The sequence below is a fragment of the Ixodes scapularis genome, unplaced genomic scaffold (genome assembly GCF_016920785.2).
Source record: "Ixodes scapularis isolate PalLabHiFi unplaced genomic scaffold, ASM1692078v2 PGA_scaffold1__304_contigs__length_218370807, whole genome shotgun sequence".
In the NCBI taxonomy this organism is placed as follows: domain Eukaryota; kingdom Metazoa; phylum Arthropoda; class Arachnida; order Ixodida; family Ixodidae; genus Ixodes; species Ixodes scapularis.
The window spans coordinates 81375778-81396197 of record NW_024609846.1 but is presented as its reverse complement, the minus strand read 5'-3'; the positions used below and the strand labels follow the sequence as shown (position 1 = coordinate 81396197).

The window sequence follows — 20420 nt, the reverse complement described above, 5'->3', positions numbered from 1 at the left end:
TTTGTTTTCTCGACTGGGTATTAAAGTGGTAGATGGCAACCTGAATAAAAACATTTTAAAAATGGCGGCACCCAGTCGATGGCGTGGATGACATGTGGACTATTTGTGCTTTTTCATTGTGTGCCTCTGATATCTCATCAAACAACACTTTAAAATATGAGAATAGGTGAACCGATAGCAGAACATATCGCTCGCGCTATTTTCTGCCTGTAAAAATATTGTCGTAACTTATTTATGTGGTTTTAAGACATGTCGTCGAGGTATCTCCTAAAGTTCTCGTACCTGGGTACAAGATACAGGTGAGTTATTGGCACGCCTGGAACGACAAAACGTTAGCGCATCTGCTGCGTTTTCGCAATCGAAGCGCATGCGATATCGACTTCCCAACAGAAAGTTGATTTAAGCGAGAAGAGAGTTTACTGGGGCCGGCGGTCACCATGTCACCACTAGAGTTGCGCTTCCGTCCAGACGGAAGAGAAACCCGCCACTGAAGCTCCGTCCAGCATATACAGGGTATCACAAAAGAAAATTTACGCGGTCTTTTTTACCGCAAAAATAAACTAAGCATCGCCGAACACTCATTTTCCGCCCAAAGATAGAGCTAGAGGTCACAACCAGATGCCAAAGTTTCAGCCCGATCCGATTACTTAATCAAAAGTTATAAGTGATTTTCTGAAAATTTCAATGGGAAAATGGAGCCTATTTTTGCCCGTTTTCGGTTTCGGGTGCCATAAAGCCCCATGTGTTTGAAAACTCCGTTGGCCACCATTTTCCCATTGAAATTTCCAGAAAATCACTTATAACTTTTGATTAAGTTATCGGATCGGGCTGAAACTTTGGCATCTGGTTGTGACCTCTAGCGCTACCTTTGGGCGGAGAATGGGCGTTCGGCGATGCCTAGTTTATTTTTGCGGTAAAAAAGACCGTGTAAATTTTTTTTTTGTGACACCCTGTATATAAATGAGGGTTTATCCCTATGTTCCACCTCTGACCCATTTCTGGAATAAAATGTGGATCCTACGTTATCTTTGACGTAATCTTGAAGTCGAAATCACGTGTCCCAGCAATCCTATGCGGCCTAAAACTGTCCGAGAGGTGGAGACGAGAGCTCGCGGGGATGTGGGAACGCCGAGCTCGGGTTGGAATGATTAGAGCGGGTAAACTCAAAGCCTTTGCCTCCACTGCACTCTTCGAACGCGCTAGAATGTGGAACGCGAGCATCTGGCGTTTCGCTTTCGCATTCGAACGCGTTCAGCGAGTGCAGTGGAGACGAAGGCAGCTAAGTCGGCATCCAGATCCAGTGAATAGGGTGGATATTCCAGCATTTCCAAACCTTTATTTAGGAATGGCATTATTGCAACGCGAGACCTGAGGCTGGCTGCATTGTCCAAATGAAGTAGCGCTCCCTGTCTCCACTTTCCATGATGTTTCTTTTTGATTGCTGTGCATCATTTTGTAATTAGGTTCGCATAGTAAGAACCCGTTATTGTTGCTCCTTCTTGTAAGTAATCCACCAAAAACAAGGCATCCCAAGAAACCGACCGAGAGCCTGGGCGAAAAGAAACATCATATAATAATAATAATGATAATAATAATAATCCTTATTGGCTCAGGAAAGTCGCAGCGCCACAGAAAGGGAACAGCCAGAACAATAAAGGTCCGCGGTGCTGCATCTAGTGATGGTGATATTAGTTTGATTGTAGAAATTTGTTTTTCCAAGCATCTGTGGATGCTCTGCAGCCCGGCTGTCCTGCCTTGATGTGAAGACGGAAACATGAGTTGATATATGCTTTCCTCACAGAGGCATGCAGCGACAAAGCAGTCGACCCTGCTTGGAGAATTGGACCGTCCAGGGAGCCATTGAGGTCAGTTTCACATGGTGTTCCGAGTGCTACTAGGTTATTGCATCTAGTAGCAGAACTATAGTAAATTGCTTACAATCTATGAGAAAGACGCCACCCACAAAAAGCAAAGGCTTGACCTTCACAGGAGAGGTCTGCATATGCCAGTCGTGCACCATTTTTAGCAGTATGGTTCAGCATATATGGCTAGAAGACGAGCACCCTCAGGCTGCGAACGCATTCGCTACATCTCATTGACTAATGGAGATGCCATGAGCTAGGTACATTGTTCTGATTGTGAATTATCTTTTGTATGGGAGGAGTGTTGCTGCAACGCCCTCGTCATACGCATATCTAAAACTCCTAGGCATTGCCCTCCTAAAGCTCTTCTAGCCCTAGAAGAGCGAGGTGACACTTTTGCCTGCACATAGATTACACTCTGCTCTGCAGGAAGCGGGACTTCTCGCACGTACGATTGTCACACCTTCCCTCCTGGCTCATCATATCTTTCATCCTGTGGTTGCTTCAAAGATGCCATCTGCCCCTTGGCTCGACCAAAACAAAGAGGGTGATACAAAATTCATTTGCTGTCAAACCGCTATATTTTTGCAAAAGGTTAATTCAATAGATTATATATATACTAGGTACTCTTTTTACCTCAGGGCAGCAACGCCATTTCTTTTTTGCGTCCTTGCAAACGTCCGAGGAGGAACAAGCCCCATCATGACACCACTGCTTGAAACCTCTATGAAATAGTTTATTATCATTTATCCTGGATAGTTAAGGGATCGCTTAGCGAGAGGTTTGTTGGAAATATTTTATTACTCATGTAATTAATGTAACCAATTACCTCATATATGTCCGACTGCTAAGCAGAACTACCTTGCCAAGTTTCCAACTTTGTCATTTCTGTAGCACTTTAGTGTCCTAGCAAGGAGATGCCCTGCGTTTGTAAAGACTGAAAGGGTTTCTAATGCTCATTTCCAAACACCTGTGTGTGGTTAGATAAGTGTGTGTTTTTCGGTGTCGCATTCTAAAATGTCAGAAAAATGGTGCGCTTTTATTGAGGGGGCAATTTGCAGTTTGCAGTGTGGCTATTTCCATTTTCTTGTGCATCTGGTGGAAGCTTAGTTATGTCATAAGAACGGCTGACTGGTCGTTGGCAGAATAAGGTCATCAGCAGTGTTTATGTACAGATATTCCAGACATAATAAATTTCTGGAATCGTTCGTTTATGGCCAGGCCTCAAACACGTGAATTCTCGTCTCGGGATCCCACGCTTGCTTCCCTTTGTCAGTACTTCCATATAAATAAGTTTCAACAAGTTACTCGAGCCTGTACATATTGTAATATAATACCTTCTAAAGGTAGCTTGTAGAAATATTATGAACTCTAATTTAAACAAATCTTTCGGTACCCTGACACCGTTGATTTGTGACAAAACCCTTTCGAGCCCAGTATCCTCCCTACCCAATGTCACAAAGGTCTATGGCACTTCAGCGACACTTTATAACCATGTTTTTATGCAAATTGGAATAGCCAAGTAAACAAAGTGTCTACTATGGTATATATAGTTTTTAAATATTACACCTGATTTATTTGCTGACAATTAGTACCTTCAAGCACATTACTCGATCTAGTATGGTTCCAAAAAAAAAAGTGCAGGCGATAGACTTATTTCGAAACTCGAAGCGCCTCATTGTGGAGTACTGCCACGTTATGTATTGAAGGAATCAGTGGAAAGCAAAATCCCTCCATGCTCCACTCCTGGCTCACAGGTTCCGAGGTTAGAATGCATTCGGTGACTGATTTATGGGAGTAGTTTTCTGGATAGCTCATTAAAATCAAAATGAAGAATCTTGATGTCTTCAGCTGCCCCATTTTTTTTTATTTTTCAAAATGCCAAGTGCAGGTAGCGTTCATTTTAATTTATTGCCATATTTTCCGGCGCACGAGTTGCAGTTTCTTCCCCAAATTTCCATTGGTATGTCTTGTACAACTTATATAAATTTTTTTTTTACAGCGCCGGGACGAGCTCTGATAAACTGGCTGCTCCCATTTGTGTGTATATCGCAATTACAATACACAAATGTAGTCTTATCAATGTAATTTTGCAGCACCAACCATACAAAAAGTGCATATTAGTAGCAACAATGTGTAATAAACAAGGATTAAAGGAGAGGACACATAGAAAAACAGACACATGTGCTGGCTATCAGCTCATGTTTCTTCTACTTTGTGTAAAGCAAAACCACGGTAAAAAAAAAAATTGAAATTTTTGTTCATTACCCAGATTGCTTCGCCAAGTAGTATAGTTCTTTGGCAGTTATGGAAACGGAAGGGGCGCTGATGCACTTATCGAGTCGTGTGATCTTCTCGGCTTCAATAATTAGAGAAATTAATGAGGCCAAGAAGATAGTGCAACATAATCAACGACAAGTTTGTCAGCGCCCCTTCCATTTCCTTATCTGCCAAACAACTATAGTACTTGGCAGAGCAGTCAGTGTATTGAGTTAAGATTTCCAGGTTTTTTTTCGTTTTCTTTATACCTAGGTCCTGCTTATACAAAAAAGTAGAGGAAATGTGAATTGATAGTCAGCACCATGACCTACTGTAATCCTGACCTGCCCACAGAAGGGCGTGCCAGCACGCACCTTGTTGTACAGGCCACGGGCGCTGTGTTTCCTCACGCTATGACTTCACGGTGCTGCACGAAGGTCTTTTTGTTTTCTAGGGTATCCACATATCAAACAAAGGCACGCGAGGCACGGCAGCGTTTTCTGGTCCTGACCTGCTCTCCTCGCGGGATCTCGTCAGTCAGTGGGCTCATGACAGGTTCGGCTGCCAGCACAGTGGCTTTTTATGAGTGATCCGAGAACGTGCCTTATTTTGATGCTGGCACGAGAGCAATCAGGGCTAAAAACACCCTTGCGCGCCCGTGCCTAAGAAATACGCTCTTTCGATCCAAACAAACATGAGAGCAAATCCGGCGATGCATCCTGCTGCAGTGTGCTACTGCAGCCTGCTGGCGTCCCTCTACGGCAGGTGTTCTGGAAAAACAGTAATCAGATATCACCAGCCGTGCACTCTGCGGACCGTGCGCTAGACAGGTAGGCTGTGAACTGAGTTTGGGTCACAGAAAAGCCTTTGCTGAGCGCCCCCAACGGCAAAGCGAGGCACTTCATCGGCGGCAGCGTCTCCCATGGGGAGCCATTCTGTGGGCAGGTCGGGATTACAGTAGGTCATGGTCAGCACTGTGTTTGCCTTTCAATGAGTTCTCTTCTTTTGCCCCTGTTTATTATGTGCTGTTTTTACTAATATAAACTCTCACCAACTCGCCCCAGCTTCCATCTTAAAAAAGTGCATGCAGCTCAAGAAAGGTGACTTTTATGTACCAACTTTTTCAAGAAAAACGGACGTTAATGGGGCTGTGACTCGAGGCTAGTTTGCACACTAGCGACTGCTTACAACCTAGTTCCTTAGAGCCTCTTGACATTCTTTTACAATGAGAAAAGTCACTAGTGCGATTTGTCGTGTGGCCGTGGAACACTTCATAGCTCCGTACATTCCCTATTTTTTTATGCGTCATTCTTTTTATTTTATTTTCGTGCATTGTAAGATTGATCTGGAGTTGCAAAATTTTAAACAACTGCATTTATGTTAAGATTTCATTACTAACAAATGCAGTTACGTGAAACCTTTGGTCGTCACTACAAGAGTCAGATTAAAATACTGGTTGGTCGATGCAGGGGGCGCTGCGCAACCTAAGGCCGCTGAGCGAGCCGGTACTAATTCTCGCCAGCCGCACGGACACCGGGGTGCACGCCTCTCTCAGCGCTGGGCATGTGGACCTCGTTCCGGCAAACACCGCACAGCGCTACCAGCCCCTGCAAATCTTCGGCGTCCTCAACAGGCACTTTGCACGCAGGGATCACGACATTGTGTGAGTCTGAGTGACCATCATGGGCTTCGTCCTCGCTGAGTGCATCCAGGCACTTCGCTTTGAGATGGGGACAAAGGAACTAGAGGCTGCTACCAAACATGTGTTGCTCAGGAAGTACTTCCACTACTGAATTTTTGAGAGGAGGAATCCTCATTCGAGGTGGTGCACTCACTTTATGTTTGCATGGAGGTGAACTGCAGCATGGCAGTGAGCTTTGCAGGCTCCAAACAGCTTAGCTACGTCGCTGTGGCAATGCTACTGATGGTTTCATAAAAAGCTTCCACATAGAATAGCTTGACCATATTTGAAGCCCACAGCATTACTAACCAATCCCCTTGCAGCAGGTACAATACTGTTCATTAGTAGTCAATGGATCAGACTGCATATTAAATGCAAACTACCCTATCCCTCTTTAGGCGAGGGGAGCAGTTCGAGGTACCTTGGGCTTTTTATTTTGCAGAGGGTCCAGATATCTGTCTGTTCTTTGGATATTTCCCCGTTTGACGTATATTCGCAAATCTGAGTATTTATGTAGCATTTAACAGTTATATTGAACAGTATTTCCGTTATTAGGGTTTACTTTGAAACAAAAGGCCCGTATACCCAACCATGTTGTTGCATTATGCATCATGCTCGTATTAGCTCCGGAGCTGTAGGTGGACAAGCAAGCAGTTCATCTCTCCCCTTGGAGTTTAGGGGGAGAGCGCAAAGTAACTTGGTGGTTTTGTACTCTAATTGATGTACAAAAAGTTCATTGACTAAAATACACTTTGAGTGAACTTCATCAGAGGCAACAACTAAAGTTGAGTACTTTTTAATATGCTCATTTTACTTTGTATCCTCTTGTTCTTAACAGTTGTGAGCGCAATGAAAACTGATTGCAATATCATTTATTTTTATGTGGAGCTGCCATTATCTAGAACCGATATCCAATGCTATTTATGAGCCACGGTATCAAGTAGCCCGTTGAAGGGCCCTGTGAGTAAAAAATTTCGAGGAGATCACTTTTAATTTTTTATTCAAGTAGCGTAATAAGCAAAAACTTTTGAACCTTGGCTTTACTCCAGGACTGAAATTTCTGGTGGACTTTCGACATTCTGTGATTCACGTTTCATCAACGCACAGCAGAAAAGCTCTGAATGGTTTCTTGGGCAGACCCAATACTTTGAGCACAAGGTGCTACTTACCAGCTCTGTCTTCTTGCTGCTTTCATCAGAGTCCGAGAGGTGCTTCCCGTGCCTTCATGGTTCCACGCCCGCTACCTGGCCAAGTCGCGAAGCTACGTCTACCGTGTGGCCGTCCTGCGGCCTCATGTCCTCGAACAATCCACCGTTCTGGGGACCACCATACGCCACCTCTTGCCGCTGAACGAGATCAACTCCTGCTGCGCTGTCCCGTAAGGACCTCCTTCGTCGGGTGTATCTCGAAACAACCCATTCTTATTTGAACCCTTCTCGTTTGAACCCATTCGCAAAACACCCTTCTCGTTTTAACCTTTCGCGTTTCTACCCTTTCTTATTTACACCCGTCTCATTTGAACCCTTCTCGGCTGAACCCATTCGCAAAACGCCCTTCGCGTTTTAACCTTTCGCGTTTCGACCCTTTCTCATTTGAACCTGTTGTCATTTGAACACCGTAGTGAGGTATAGAGAAAGGAAAAACAGTTAAGGATAAAGGTTGAAGATGAAGCGAAGCGGCACCATTTTTTGCATAGCGCATGAAACAATTTTCCTTACGCCTGCGTTCCACCCCGAGTCTGTTGACGTAGCTACGTGGTCACATGGTGACGTGGTTTCAAAAGTGCTAGCGCAGATTCGGTACTTCATTTATCTTCTGTCGCTGTATGTCGTAAGATGTAGTCGTGTGGAGCGGATGGATCATTGTGCTAGTCTTGTGTTATTGCTTGTAATGGCCAATTTGGGTGTTCATTTTCCCTGAAAAAAAGTTTTTCCGTATCTTCGGCAAGGGCGTTCGCGTGGTCAAAGGCTGGCGGGTGCAAGCTTTTCGGGTTGCGCTTCTCAGGCGTGTACCGGCAATTTACCAGCAGAAGTTTTCCCGAGCTCCAAGAGGTCGGGCAGCTTGTCTGCCAGTCTGTATCCAGTATCGTTACATCTGAATCGGGATAGGGAACCAAACGAAACAATGCTCGCTGAGGCGGCAAATAGCGGGTTCGAGTGGCAAACGAAGCCATCGAGACAGGCACCCCTTTGTGCTGTGAGACAAGATTGCAAAAACAACGAAGAGAAATATAATTTATGTTTCAAAGAAAGTCAACATTTTTGGAAGAATTTGTCTAGCCTGAGCAAGGTATGTTTGCTCTGAGACACGGGCTACATCATACATCACTTTATTTTACAACTCTGTAATAACAAGTTATTACACCGCTGAAAAAAAAGTATGCATAGTGATGCAGTTTGAAACTTGAACACTCATTACAATTTCAAGGAGGGTGGGTGCAATGAGAAGACTGAGGATTCCAAAAAAGGTACTAGAGAGTTTTAGTAGACCGTTCCGATACCCCCGATAGCCCCGATAACGATACTATGCATGCGCAAGGGAGGCGGTGGCGGAGTATCGGGTACCGTTATCGGAGTCATGGGAACGATTTACTAAATCTCTCTACTAACAGTAAACAGAATATGGAAAACGACGTTGGCAAGCCTCTGTGGCAACAGTTAATCGAAAATCCAAACGAAGTTTATTGAAATTTGACGCGCGTGCGGGCAGCACCACACTGATTTATACATCTTCCCTTTCATTGATTTTATATTTTAATATTCTGTCAGCTGTACGGACTGTGGTAATACCAATAGTATTTTGAAAAGTTTTGTGTAGCCGCTTCTGTTTACACACATCTCAAAGAGTCGTAGTTTATGTTTTCGTATGCAGCGTGCTCATGGTACCATAGAATCATCGAAGAAGAAGTTAACAGAGCTCACTCGCGACCCAGTCAAATAAAAACGCCAGTTCATTGTGCTTTGCCTTCGGGTGAAGAGGGTCACGTGATGCGCCGCTGGCGCGTTTTTGGTCGCCGGTGCCACAGGCAAGGGCTCGAAGGCAATTAATTACCCGAATTCGCCATAAATACCGCAGAAAGATTGCGAGATCATGATGTTGGATTAATTTGGGTTCGAAATGAGAGAGGTTAAAATGAGAAAAGTCTTTCTGACAATAGTCAAAACCAGAAAGTATGTTTTGAGAAAATTTGAAATGAGAAAGGTTAAAATGAGAGAAGTCGTTTTGAGAAGGGTCCAAACCCGAAAGTTTGTTTTGAGAACGGTTTAAATGAGAAAGGGAGAAACGCGAAAGTTGTTTTGCGCTGGGTTGAAATGAGAAGGTACAAACGAGAAGGTAGAAACGCGAACGGGTTCAAATGAGAACCACCCCCTTCGTCGGTCCCGGCAGCAGATATTTTGTTGCATGTGGACGTTCGGACGGCATGGAGTTAGGTTGCCTCAGAAACAGAGCTCCGAGTCATTGCCGTAGAGCGTAGGTTTTCCAACTTAGTTCCTGGGGACCCAGGAGTTCCCCAGAACATTCAGAGAGGTTTCTAGAGCTCCCAGATTTCCTCCATCATCCCTACCACGAAGTAAAGTGTTTTCCAAGTTTGGACATTATTTTAGCAGGCATGAGCCAACCATTGATGCATAACTATGGGCCCAAATAGTGGCAATTGGGTATATAATTATTTACACAAAATTGCTTTATTGCATCAGTGCCGAGTTAAGGAAAAGTTCCTCAGGCATCAATCGAAAGAGTTTAAGGTTACTCTAGAGGTGCGACGTGGCCAGTGCAGCATGCGACTGCTCACCAGGGGTTTTTAACGCTTGAGGCCTCCGAGAGCTCACTTTGTTGCTGTTACTTATTTTATTCCAAGATACTGCAAATTCCTTTTCGGATTTGTTATTATAGCAGACATTGGTAATACAAAGGACTCAATGCAAATTGAGGTACAGATCTGTAACAATTCGTGACATTTCACATCTCTCTTATTTACAAGAGCAAATACGGCACTTACAAATCAGTCGTAAGGTGAATCTCAACCGCTTTAGGGAAGGTTTAGTGCTGGTGCAGCTGAAAATAGTGTAGGTGTCTTAGTGTCTTCAGTGTCTTATAGCAGCAAAAAGAAGTCTTAATTTTTGCTTTTTATTTTTAGTTCTTGTGTTATGCTGTTGACTCTCTGGGTGAATGAACGAACGAGTGAGTGAGCGAATTTGTGCTAGGGAAACCGATGTGTGTCATGTTGTAAACAACAATAGCCGGCAATGGCGATCTTCGTAAGAGCCATCCCAGACGTGCATGCCCCTGTGCAGGCCTCTGGACTTCTCCCGGGTACATGAGGCCATGGAGCTGCTCAGTGGGGAGCATGACTTCCGCACCTTCAAGAATGTCGGGCGCACCAAAGCCGAAGACGAGGTCAACACCGTGCGCAACGTGTTGGACTTCACTCTGCGGCCATCGCAGCCAGCTTCGGCCGTCGCGGACCCGCTCTATGACAATGTGGACCTCTGGGAATTCCACATCAAGTCGAGGTCTTTCCTCTACAGGCAGGTTCGTCTCGTGCAACTCACAGGGTGTTGTCGTATTTCGGCAATATACGGGACTTTAGAAATGGAGGAAATGGCATGCAACTGACGAGAAACTAAACTGGATATCGCCCATGGGCCCATGTATTCATTGCTCGTGTATACGAGACCTCTCCTTAAACATACTTAGCTATTCCGTAAACTCCACCAGGTTGCATGAACGAATGACTGTGACTGAGGTGTCTTGATAAAAGTTTTGCCTCAATTTACTTGCCATCACTGACAATCATTATTTGAGTGCTTTAGAATTGTGCCACAAGAGTGCTAGAAGAATGTGGCTCTTCCACTAATACTAAATATACTGAATGGTCTGTCAAGAGGTGCCACTTGCTTTCAAGTACTCTTACAAGCAGTCTTCCAAGTGGTACTACAGTCCACAAGAAGACTTCCAAGCAATATCACCGTCTTTCAAACATTATTGCTAGCCACAGAGTGTCTTTAATGGTATCACTTACTTCCTATTGTAATCACTAGCCAGAAGAGGTCTTTAATGGTATTGCATACTTTCTAGTATTATTACTAGCCACAAGGAGTTTTTAAAGTGGCACCACTTACCACAAGTGATGGCCTAAGTGGCCTGCCAAGTGTCAGCACTTGGCTATAAGTGGTCTTCCATGTGCTACCCTTTGCTTCCAAGTGATTGCACCTGAATCACAAGCTCTTAAGGCTCGTTGATACACTTGCGTATACCTAGGACCGAGTTCTTGCGATTTCTTGGGACGAAAGAATGACCTGGCATGCTGGCACCCTCTGTGGGGTGACCTTGGAACTGCATTTCACTAGAGTTATTTGTGTTATTTGCAAGGTCAAACATACATACTGTTTATGAAAAAACGCTCGTTTACAACAATGTAGGAAGTTTTCCGTGCCAAGAAAGAAAGATTAATGCATGAAAAAAAGTAGGAAATATACTGAAACTGTAAGTGTTCCATGGCCACCCGATAGATGGCGCCAGTGTGCTCTCTGGTCATAGGAGATTTTAAGAAGTTTTGAGGCACCCAGTCGTAAGCAATTGCAAGTGTGTGAAACAGCCTGCATGCTGCAAGACCGGCGCTAGTACGAGAGCAGCTCGTCTGACACCCTCCATTCGCAGGTGCGCCGCATGGTAAGCGTGGTTCTGCACGTGGGCATGCACCCGGAGTCATTGCCGCTGGTGCGGCACATGCTCGAAAACCCGCACAAGGACAGCTGGGACAACAAGGTTCGCATCGCTCCCGCCTGCGGACTCTACCTGACCAACATTGAATATGACCCTGCCCGTAAGTTGGCTGCTTTTCAGGCTCGCCCGAATCATGTCCAGTTTTTCGTTCCACTGCAAGCAGGTCTTAGCATGTATAGCCTAAAAGCCGTCTGTACTGTACTAAATGCGGTACTGTTTTAGAGGTCTCTTTTATCGTCCAGTACTTAGACTGTGTCGGTGTTCTCATGGTCCTGACATACTATCCAAAGTATCCATTGGAACTTCATTATGAGGAAGACTATCATCTAGTAAAGATGCGGATCTAAAAATTGCTAGTAAACAAAAGTTGAAGTATACATTTTTGCTACTGGTACAGGCATTTGAGGTATTGATAATAGTGAAAATATTGAGGTGTTAAAGATTTGTTTGTGAAAAAAATACTGCCTTTAGCGAGGTTCTACTGTAGAGCAGTTCGTTGAAGAGTAGATAAATGCATGGTTGGTGTGTCAGTGGCAACCATTGTTGGACGAGACTGGTCTGTTTTTTTAGCACAGTACTCGAGATTACCCTGGCATTTTCTTTTCTTTTTTCTAATGATATTTTCGCTACAGTATCAATATCTTTACTGAAAATTCTGTATTGTAGTAGCTTTAGCATTAAAACTACCTTCCATAGTGTGACATCACATTGCCTTGTGTCATAACTTGTGTAGGTTTTTGTAGTAGTTCTTGAAATTGAACAGTTGTATAAACCAGGGGTTTCCCCATGAATTGAAATTAGGGGGGTGTCTAAATTTTTAGGGGGTGAGGGTGGGGGTGGGGGGGGGGGGCGCTTTGAGAATAGAGGAGTCGTTGCAAATTAAGGAAGTGCCTTCAGAAAAACAAGGGGGTGTGTACATCCCCCTAAGGGAGGTGTAGCAAAATCCCTAGACTGGAAATATCACCAACAGTCATGCGTGACCTTTATTGATAATCCGTATCTTCGCAATGTAAAAAAAACCTGATTATGGTTCTGCTGTACTCGATGGACAGCAGCAGGGATGTCTTTCTCATGATTGTTCGTTGATATCAGTGCTATATCCATTGCATTTTTTGTCTGCAACAACTTTGCCACTATCCTTTCAGCGGTTTATGCACTATTTTACAGGGTATGGTTCTAGGTAACACTATTGAGTGGTCTAACCTTCACTTTGTCATAAATTATGTTTGACTGTTAAAAAATAAACACTGACTAGACGGTGATGTGAACCAACTGGTTAAGTGCTCAGCGATATGCAACTGTTTTTTTTTTTTGTCTTTTTCATCATTTTATAAACTTTAGTTTAGGCAACAGAGAGAAGAAAAAAAGGTCTTAGGTCTTTGCGATGCCTAAGGTCTATCAGCTCTTCTCGTCTGTCTCTTTATTGCTATTTTGTGATTCTCTGTCTTTTTAACTGCATTAATAAAATTCAGGCTTTCTGGAGCTACAAAGTAACTTTAAATAAATAATAAAGGAAGTTACATAATTTTGATTTCTTGGAGGTAGAGTTTGTTATAAATTTCAAAATCACAATGCCACTGTTTCTAAAAAAATATACTATGCATGATTTCACTGTGAATACTACAGTGGAATCATGCTGAGCAAACTGTGTTTTCTCAGCTTGACATGGAAGACAGAAACTATGAAGGGAAACTCATGAAGTCTTTGTGGCAGTATTTAAAAGATCACGACCAAGAAGTGCTCCTATCTAGGAAAAGAGTGAGTGCTCAGGTTAGCCTCATGAAACATAGAAGTATGGTAAATACACAAATGAGTGCAGACAAAAGTAGACTGAGAGTAAAAGCTGTGTGGCCTATTTTTTTTCTTTTCAGATATGGATCTTGATGCCGATCCTCCCGAAGAGGTAGTTTCATATTTAAGTAAGCTCAGAGATTTCGAGCTTGTCGACGACGAAGACTCCGACGAAAACATTGATGAAGAATCCGTGCAAGAGAGCCACGATCTCGAGGAACATTCTTCGCGGTCCATATAGGACTGACGATCGTAGATAAAAAGCTTGAATCAGTGTTGTTTAATCATTCACCATTCAACAGTGGGCTCACAACATCACTTCTCACCGTTAAAGAGCAGTTCAATCATGCCGCATCATAGATGAGGTCAGCTCGATTCTTACACAGTCAATAAATGCTCTGTCTAAACCCACCGAGCACTTTGGTTGGAAGCCATGTAGTATACCATTGTCTTATTTTGAGAGATTGATGGCCGAATGTGTTGGTGCACTGCATCTTGGAGCGCATGGAGCAAAAGTTCAAGCTGTTGAACATAGCAATCCTAGGTTCTGTATCTGATTCCCTTCATTTTTATATGGATGAGTATCGCATACCAGTGTGCAATCATATACAATCACTACTTAGTAGGCTTGTGCAAATGGTGGATTTCGAGTTTGAAGTGAATGTTACTTTAGGCCAAATATTTTCGAATAGAATATTGAACAGTTCTTCTTATCCTTTCACTACTGTTCCATGCTTAACTCAGCTGAACTCGTGAAGGTTGTTCCCAAGCTTCCACTTGTAAATTTCTAAGCCAATTTAAATCTTACTATAGACCAATGTAGGCATTGGTTTATAGTAAGATTAAGAAAATCTAATGCCTAGATTGAGATGGTAAGTAATCATCACATTTGACCTAAAATCAAGCCTATAGAGATGCCCAGCTATACCTTATTGAGTGGATTAAAAAAAATGTTTGTGCTATATGCTAATTTTGTTCAATTTCGAAGTTGAAAAATAAAAAAAATATAGCTACGAGTGATTAACGCAGGTTGTCGTGACATCTTTGCCAAACATATTCTCTCGCATATTAGCCACAGTTAAAAAAAAAAAAAAAAAAATACAGCAATATAGGTATCACAATTCACACATTTTTTTGTTTGTTTTTAAAGACACCAGGCGCATGCGTGAAACCACCCCGCTCTAAAAGTGTGCTTTTCTTCTGAGTATGTGACTGCGATATTTGTAATTTTCGAAGTGTGGATCGGGGCGTATGGGCGGTGTTAGCCCCGTTGAGCGCGCTTCTTGCCAAGCACTGGTGCACTGCGGGAAAGCAACACCCGCGGAAGCTAGCTCCATCGGTGTTGCTTCTCCGCAGTGCACCAGTGCTCGATAAGAAGCGCTCTCAACGGGGCTAACCAGCCGCGATCAACACTTGGAAAAATACGAATATCGCAGGTCATCTCGTAGCGAATAGCGTATTATTTGAAACTGCTAGGTATTTGTATATTTTCAACATCATATTACTTAACAATACAAGATATGATCTGAGGTTAGCTGCACTAATGCACTGGCAAATCGTTCCTCTCAGATTCCGAACCATTTGTCGCCAGATTTCAAGGGCTGAAACAGAGTTGCGAAAATAAAGCATTACATATATTAGGCGTTTTATTTTAATTCGAGCATAATTTTTTTAAGGGGTGAGAGTTATACGGGTGCCCTCTTCATGTATTTATCAGGCTCGGCGTCCATTAGATGAAGAAATAACCGTCGCGGTAAGTTGGCTAATGAACTAAGATTAGTAATTTACCTTTTTGATTATTGGTTACATTGCAATGGAAATATTGACGGCAGTTCGAAAACCAAAACGGTTCTCGAAATGCCAAAGGGGGTCGAGATATTCATCAATTAGTCTCCTTCTCTCTCAGTTGCTCAGCGCATATTTTTGACACAAACTATTATTGCCATAAATAGAAAACGAGCTTGGTTCAAGAGCGTTTGATGAGGCATTAGTTTATCTCCATGCAGGCAGCACAGAAGGCGTCGCACTTCTACTAACAGTGGATGAGCTAGCGTGGGACACCTGGTTGTAAAGATCTCGTTTTGGCCTTGGAAGGGGGTGTTCCACCTCGACAATCGCCTCGTCGTCGACCCGAAAACGTGGCAACGCATGCGTCAGCGTCTGCTCCGCGGAATGGGCCGATTGGTGTAAAGTCGTTGGATCCAGTAACTTTAGTGCGAACACACGCCCTTGAGCGGCTTCTGGCAGTGCTTGATGGCCTCCCGTAAGCTTTGTCAGAAGGTTCCGGTAACATTTTCTTGTGAAGGCTTGGCTTTTACAGGTATGATCTGCTGGGAGTACACCATCCCCCCCCCCCCCCCCCCCCCCCAAAGAAAAAGAAAGCTAATCTTTTTTTTTTTCTTTTAACGGCTGCGTCTTCGCCTTTATTTTTTTCAACACCGGTGAATCCGCGTGCTTCCATTTTTCTTTATTGCTTCGTCGTATGATTGTAGCGGTACGCCCAACAATCATTCATGATGGTTAGGATGTCGGAGAAGTCAGGGTCAGCTTGGCAAAGCGCGATGTTGTAGATTCCTTTCGGCGCTCTTTTTGTAATGGCGTGAGGGATCGTAGAATGCAGCGGGGGTGGCCTTTATCGTGTGAAAACCATTGTGAATGTGCAAATCACTTTGCACGTGGAAATTTGTGCATGTGCAAATTTGTGCGGGGAAGCTTTTGAACACGTCGAGACTGCTGGAATATGGGTTTTTTAAGCAACAAAAAGCTTGGCAATAGCTTCTTTTTTTTTTTTGCCGCCAATAATAATATTAGTTTTATGACCGCCCCTCGTAATTTTAATTTATATCTTTTTTGCTGTTATTTGTTTGATCGACACGTTAAAAAGATTGTGAAAGGTAAACTGGTCGCAATGAAAGTTGGCTAAACTAAATGCTCCCTCTCCCATGCCGTTTTTTTTTTTTTTTTTGTCCTTGTCACGAATTTGTTTAACGTTTTAGGGTGGCAAAGCGGCCGCGATAAGGTTTACGCTGCGGCGCCTTTTATAGCGAGGCTGTTTATGGCTAGGGTTCCGTGGATTTTTCATGCGCGTCAACAAAACTTCTACGCTCGCACCGCCCGCACGCGCACGCCTTTTCCCTGTAAAAGATTCGAAGTAAACCAAAATAAAGCGTAGACGAACGCGCGTGCAAGATGCCCTTTGTTTTAGGTATTTGCTTTAGAAGAGTTACTACTGCTGAGGCCAGCACGTGCGACGTGTGGAACACCATTCCCTGCATTCTCCTCGATGCTTGGGTAATTTAGCAATAGGTCTATTCAGTAGATTAGTTATCAATAGGCATCCTTTTCAAGATTTGTAGACTCTCAGGTAGATAATAAAGGTTTCTCAGATTTGCTGCTGTGCGACCCGTGTCGGCCATGTCTACGCTCGCACCGCCCTCTCTTTGTCGTCGTTCCAAGCAATTGCGTGCCTAGTTTTCTTTCCTTCCGTTCTCCCGGTGTGGCGGTCCCGTCGCGCGTGTCTAGTTTTCTCCGGTTCCTTGGGGCGGCGATAGTCGTACACGCGAAGTATGCATGGACCACCGATCTAGACAACAATAAATATGTGTGCGTACCTTTCGTCACGATGACCACCGATCAAGACAATAAATATGTTCTTACCTTTGTTCAAACTTCTGTGTCCCGTCTGTGTCGTGTGCTAAACAGCTTCGCTGGTAATCCAACTTCACAGAGTGGAATGGCTCATGATTTTTTCCTCTTGCTGGTTTCGAGTTTAGGCGAATTATTTGTTGCCATAGACTTCCTCGCAAAACCCAACCCATCTAAAAAAGGCTAAAATAATTGGCAGCGATCTTTTTCTGCAAATTCATATGTATGAAATGCAGCAAATTGGTCTAGCCCCCTCAAACCCCGAGTCCACGTACGTGGACATTGGCTCCGAATTTCTGTAGCAAAACACGGCCGCTCCTGCGTAGAATACGAGTGTCCACGTCGGAGGACAGGAATGTAGCGCCATTTCTGATGCAGCCGTGAACGGGCGGCGGAGAAAAGCTTACCGGAGAAAAGCTCACCGGAGATTAGCTCACCGGAGAAAAGCTCATTGCAAAACCGTCAGATGCGAAGAAAAGCTCACCGGCCTTTGAGCAAATGCGAAGAAAAGCTCACCGATTTTTTTTTTTAACTTAGCGGATTTTGCGTGAAACGTGGCGCATTCGTCACTTCATTAAAAATATATCCTCTTTTTTGTAATATTCTTGAAGATCATTGGTAATATTTACTAATTCCTCAGAAATTAGTAATCACCCATTCTGTATATTAATGGAGCCGCAAGTATGAAATCAGAACATCGTACTCCGGTGAAAAAAATAGGCAACAATTTATTGATAGCTGACAGTGCGCCGTCGGTAGCGCTGTCAGATAAAGAGGTTTGTTTTTTGCGGGCAAATATGAATAGCGGTGTGGGGACCAGTTTCAGCTCCAAATATTTTGTTGTGTTTAATATATAAGTAGGTATTTGTTAATGTAGTCAGTGTCGCCTACACTGTTTTCGTTTTGTTAATTTCGCTAACAAAACTTTAGTTACGAGAACAGCTTCGTCATGTCGCGTTTGTTGTCTTCACTCCGTCGTCGTCGTTTGAGCCGTTTTCATTATGTATAACGTTTACCAACTCGCTCTATTCGCTACCTTACAGAAGTCTAGTTCCCATATAGGTCACGAGGAACAAAGGTGTCAGTGTGCAGCTCTGAAGGTCATGGGTGGCTCACCGTAGAAGGGTACTATCACGAAAAGGTAACGTGAGGAAACACCAGCACGAACGGCTGGAAAAAGTGCATGTCCGTGGAAGAAGGAAGCCTCGATATCCTACTGACTGTTTTATCCTGTTTTCAAAGGTTAACAAAAGCTTCAAAGAGATTTTCAGGCACCGCGTTGTTGCGCATGCACTTCCGGATTTTCGGCATTTACAGTTTTGGTTTTTAGGTTTTAGGCAGACATTATTAAGTTTTTGAACTTTTTCCTGTTTTTGAAGTTCATAAAGTTTACAGTTGGGCTTTCGTTGGCGTACTCTCTGTGGCTTACTCTCTACAGAGAGTAAGCCACAGAAAACACTCGCCCGCAGTTATTAATTTGGGGGCTATATACCCAATAAGCTGAACAAATAATTCAAAAAATTATATTTTCTTTTTTACAAAGCTGACGAATGTTGGGGATAATAAATTGATATATGTTACGCATGATTCAACAGCCTTTATGTAAAAAGAAGAAAAATATCGGTGAGCTTTTCTCCGCATCCGCCGGTTTTGCGGTGAGCTTTTCTCCGGTGAGCTTATCTCCGGTGAGCTTTTCTCCGGCGAGCTTTTCTCCGGTGATCTTTTCTCCGGGATTCGCCGTGAACATACAATGCTCCGAGAGGAAAACAACATGGCCTAGATCAGCGCGAACTCGTTCTACCAAACCCGCAGAGGTGAGAAACACTTTTTTTTCAGATGTCTTCAAATAATTAAAATAGCGTATGATTAGTATTTGCAGTGTTTGTGGAACCTGCCGGTACTATTTTTGGTGCGACGCGGCTGTTTGTTTGTAATTCGCAAAGCTTTTCTTGAAACGTTTACGAGCATGGACGCTGGGTCGCTGGGTCGCTGGGTCGCTATTCATATTTTTTGGTTGAATTGCGGGGTCGGCTCCCCGCGTTTGTGTTTTCGGAATCTATGAAATTTGATGTAAAATTTGAGCGCACCTTTGTTTTTATTGCAGGCTTGCCATACAAAACAGCGGAGGAAATCCTGCTACCAATTTGTGATGCAGAAAATTCTAATATTTCGGGATCGGAGGACGAAAACGATGTGGATGACGCTTACAACGACGATACAGAAAAATACGACGAAGAGCAGTCTGGAAGTGGTGATGATGATGATGCTCCGGGGCCCAGCGTTAATCCGCCACGTGCGCTGTGGAAAAAAAGCCACATCCCCACTTGAAAATAATCTGTTAGACTTTGAAGGTGGGTGCACATTTTATGAAGAGCGTTCAGAATTCTCACCTATTCAGTACTTCAGGCAGTACTTTGAAGACGTTCTACTGGAAATGATGGCAGAAAACACAAACCGTCGGATAATTCAGGAGCGCTGAGTAATCGCAAAGATCACGACAGAAGGAGTAAAGAAATTTTTTGGCTGCTTCATGGTGATGGGACTAATTAAATAACCAAAGTCCGTTTTTTTTTTTTTTGGAAGAGAGGCCTAGCCGTTAGCATCGTCGCTGATGCAATGTCCCGAGACCGGTTCTTTCTCAGGGGTTACCTTTGTTGTGAGCTGAAAGTGGACATCCCCGACGAAGACACAGCGAAAGAGCGACTATGGAAAGTTGCTCCCTGTGGCGAGATGACCCGCAAAGGATGCTTGGCTATCGAAAGGCCAAATTGCTTTTGAATTGACGAGCATATCATTCCCTTCTCAGGCAGGTGTGGTATGAAGCAATGCGTGCCCAACAAGCGAAATCCTGTGGGACTCAAGAACTTTGTCCTCGCGGGCAAGGATGGAGTGATATACGATTTTGGCACCTACAAAGGCCAGAAGACATTCCCTGACATGGGCCTTGGCGTCTCTGGAAACTCAGCCCTTGCTCTATAGTACAAACAGTGCCGGCCTTCTCCACCGTCTACTTCGATCGGTGGTTCACCTCCGTTTCCTTCGTGTACGAACCGGTCAACAAGATCTTCGCGATAGTAACAGTATTGAAAAACAGGATCCCAAAAGGTGCAAGCCTTGTCAGCGACAAAGACATGATGAAGAGCCCACGAGGCACAGCTGACGAAACGACAAGGTCAGACAACGCGGTGGCTTGCGTAAAGTGGATCGACAAGAAGCCCATTGCGATGGTGTCAGCAGCCTTTGGTATCGAGGCAAAAGACAAATGCAAAAGGTGGTGTAAAAAAGAGAAGAAATATCTGGACGTGCCTCGACCATCCGTAGTCAAGCATTACAACGAAAAAATGGGGGGAGTCGACTTAGCAGACCGCATGTTTTCCTTCTACAGCCAAAGAAGCCGTACCAACCGTTGGACGATGCGCACAATACTGCGCATGACGGACCTCGCCTGTGGGAAT

At 43.9% G+C, this 20420-nt stretch overlaps 1 protein-coding gene across 2 annotated transcripts; it reads left to right on the top strand.

Moving 5' to 3' along the window:
- Nucleotides 1–30: 30 nt before the first annotated feature.
- On the top strand, nucleotides 31–14340 carry LOC8037702 (tRNA pseudouridine synthase-like 1). Of its 2 annotated transcripts, none has more exons than XM_002412395.5 (7): nucleotides 31–299; nucleotides 1802–1865; nucleotides 5591–5784; nucleotides 7001–7180; nucleotides 10098–10335; nucleotides 11464–11629; nucleotides 13401–14340. In XM_002412395.5, exons 1-7 carry the CDS (start codon nucleotides 250–252, stop codon nucleotides 13559–13561), a joined length of 1053 nt encoding a protein of 350 aa, XP_002412440.3. In that variant the 5' UTR covers nucleotides 31–249; the 3' UTR covers nucleotides 13562–14340. The 2 variants fall into 2 exon arrangements, with proteins under 2 accessions (XP_002412440.3, XP_029847885.2); XM_029992025.4 differs by lacking the exon at nucleotides 31–299 and adding an exon at nucleotides 1113–1157 and having other exon boundaries at nucleotides 13401–14274.
- The last annotated feature ends 6080 nt before the right edge of the window (nucleotides 14341–20420 follow it).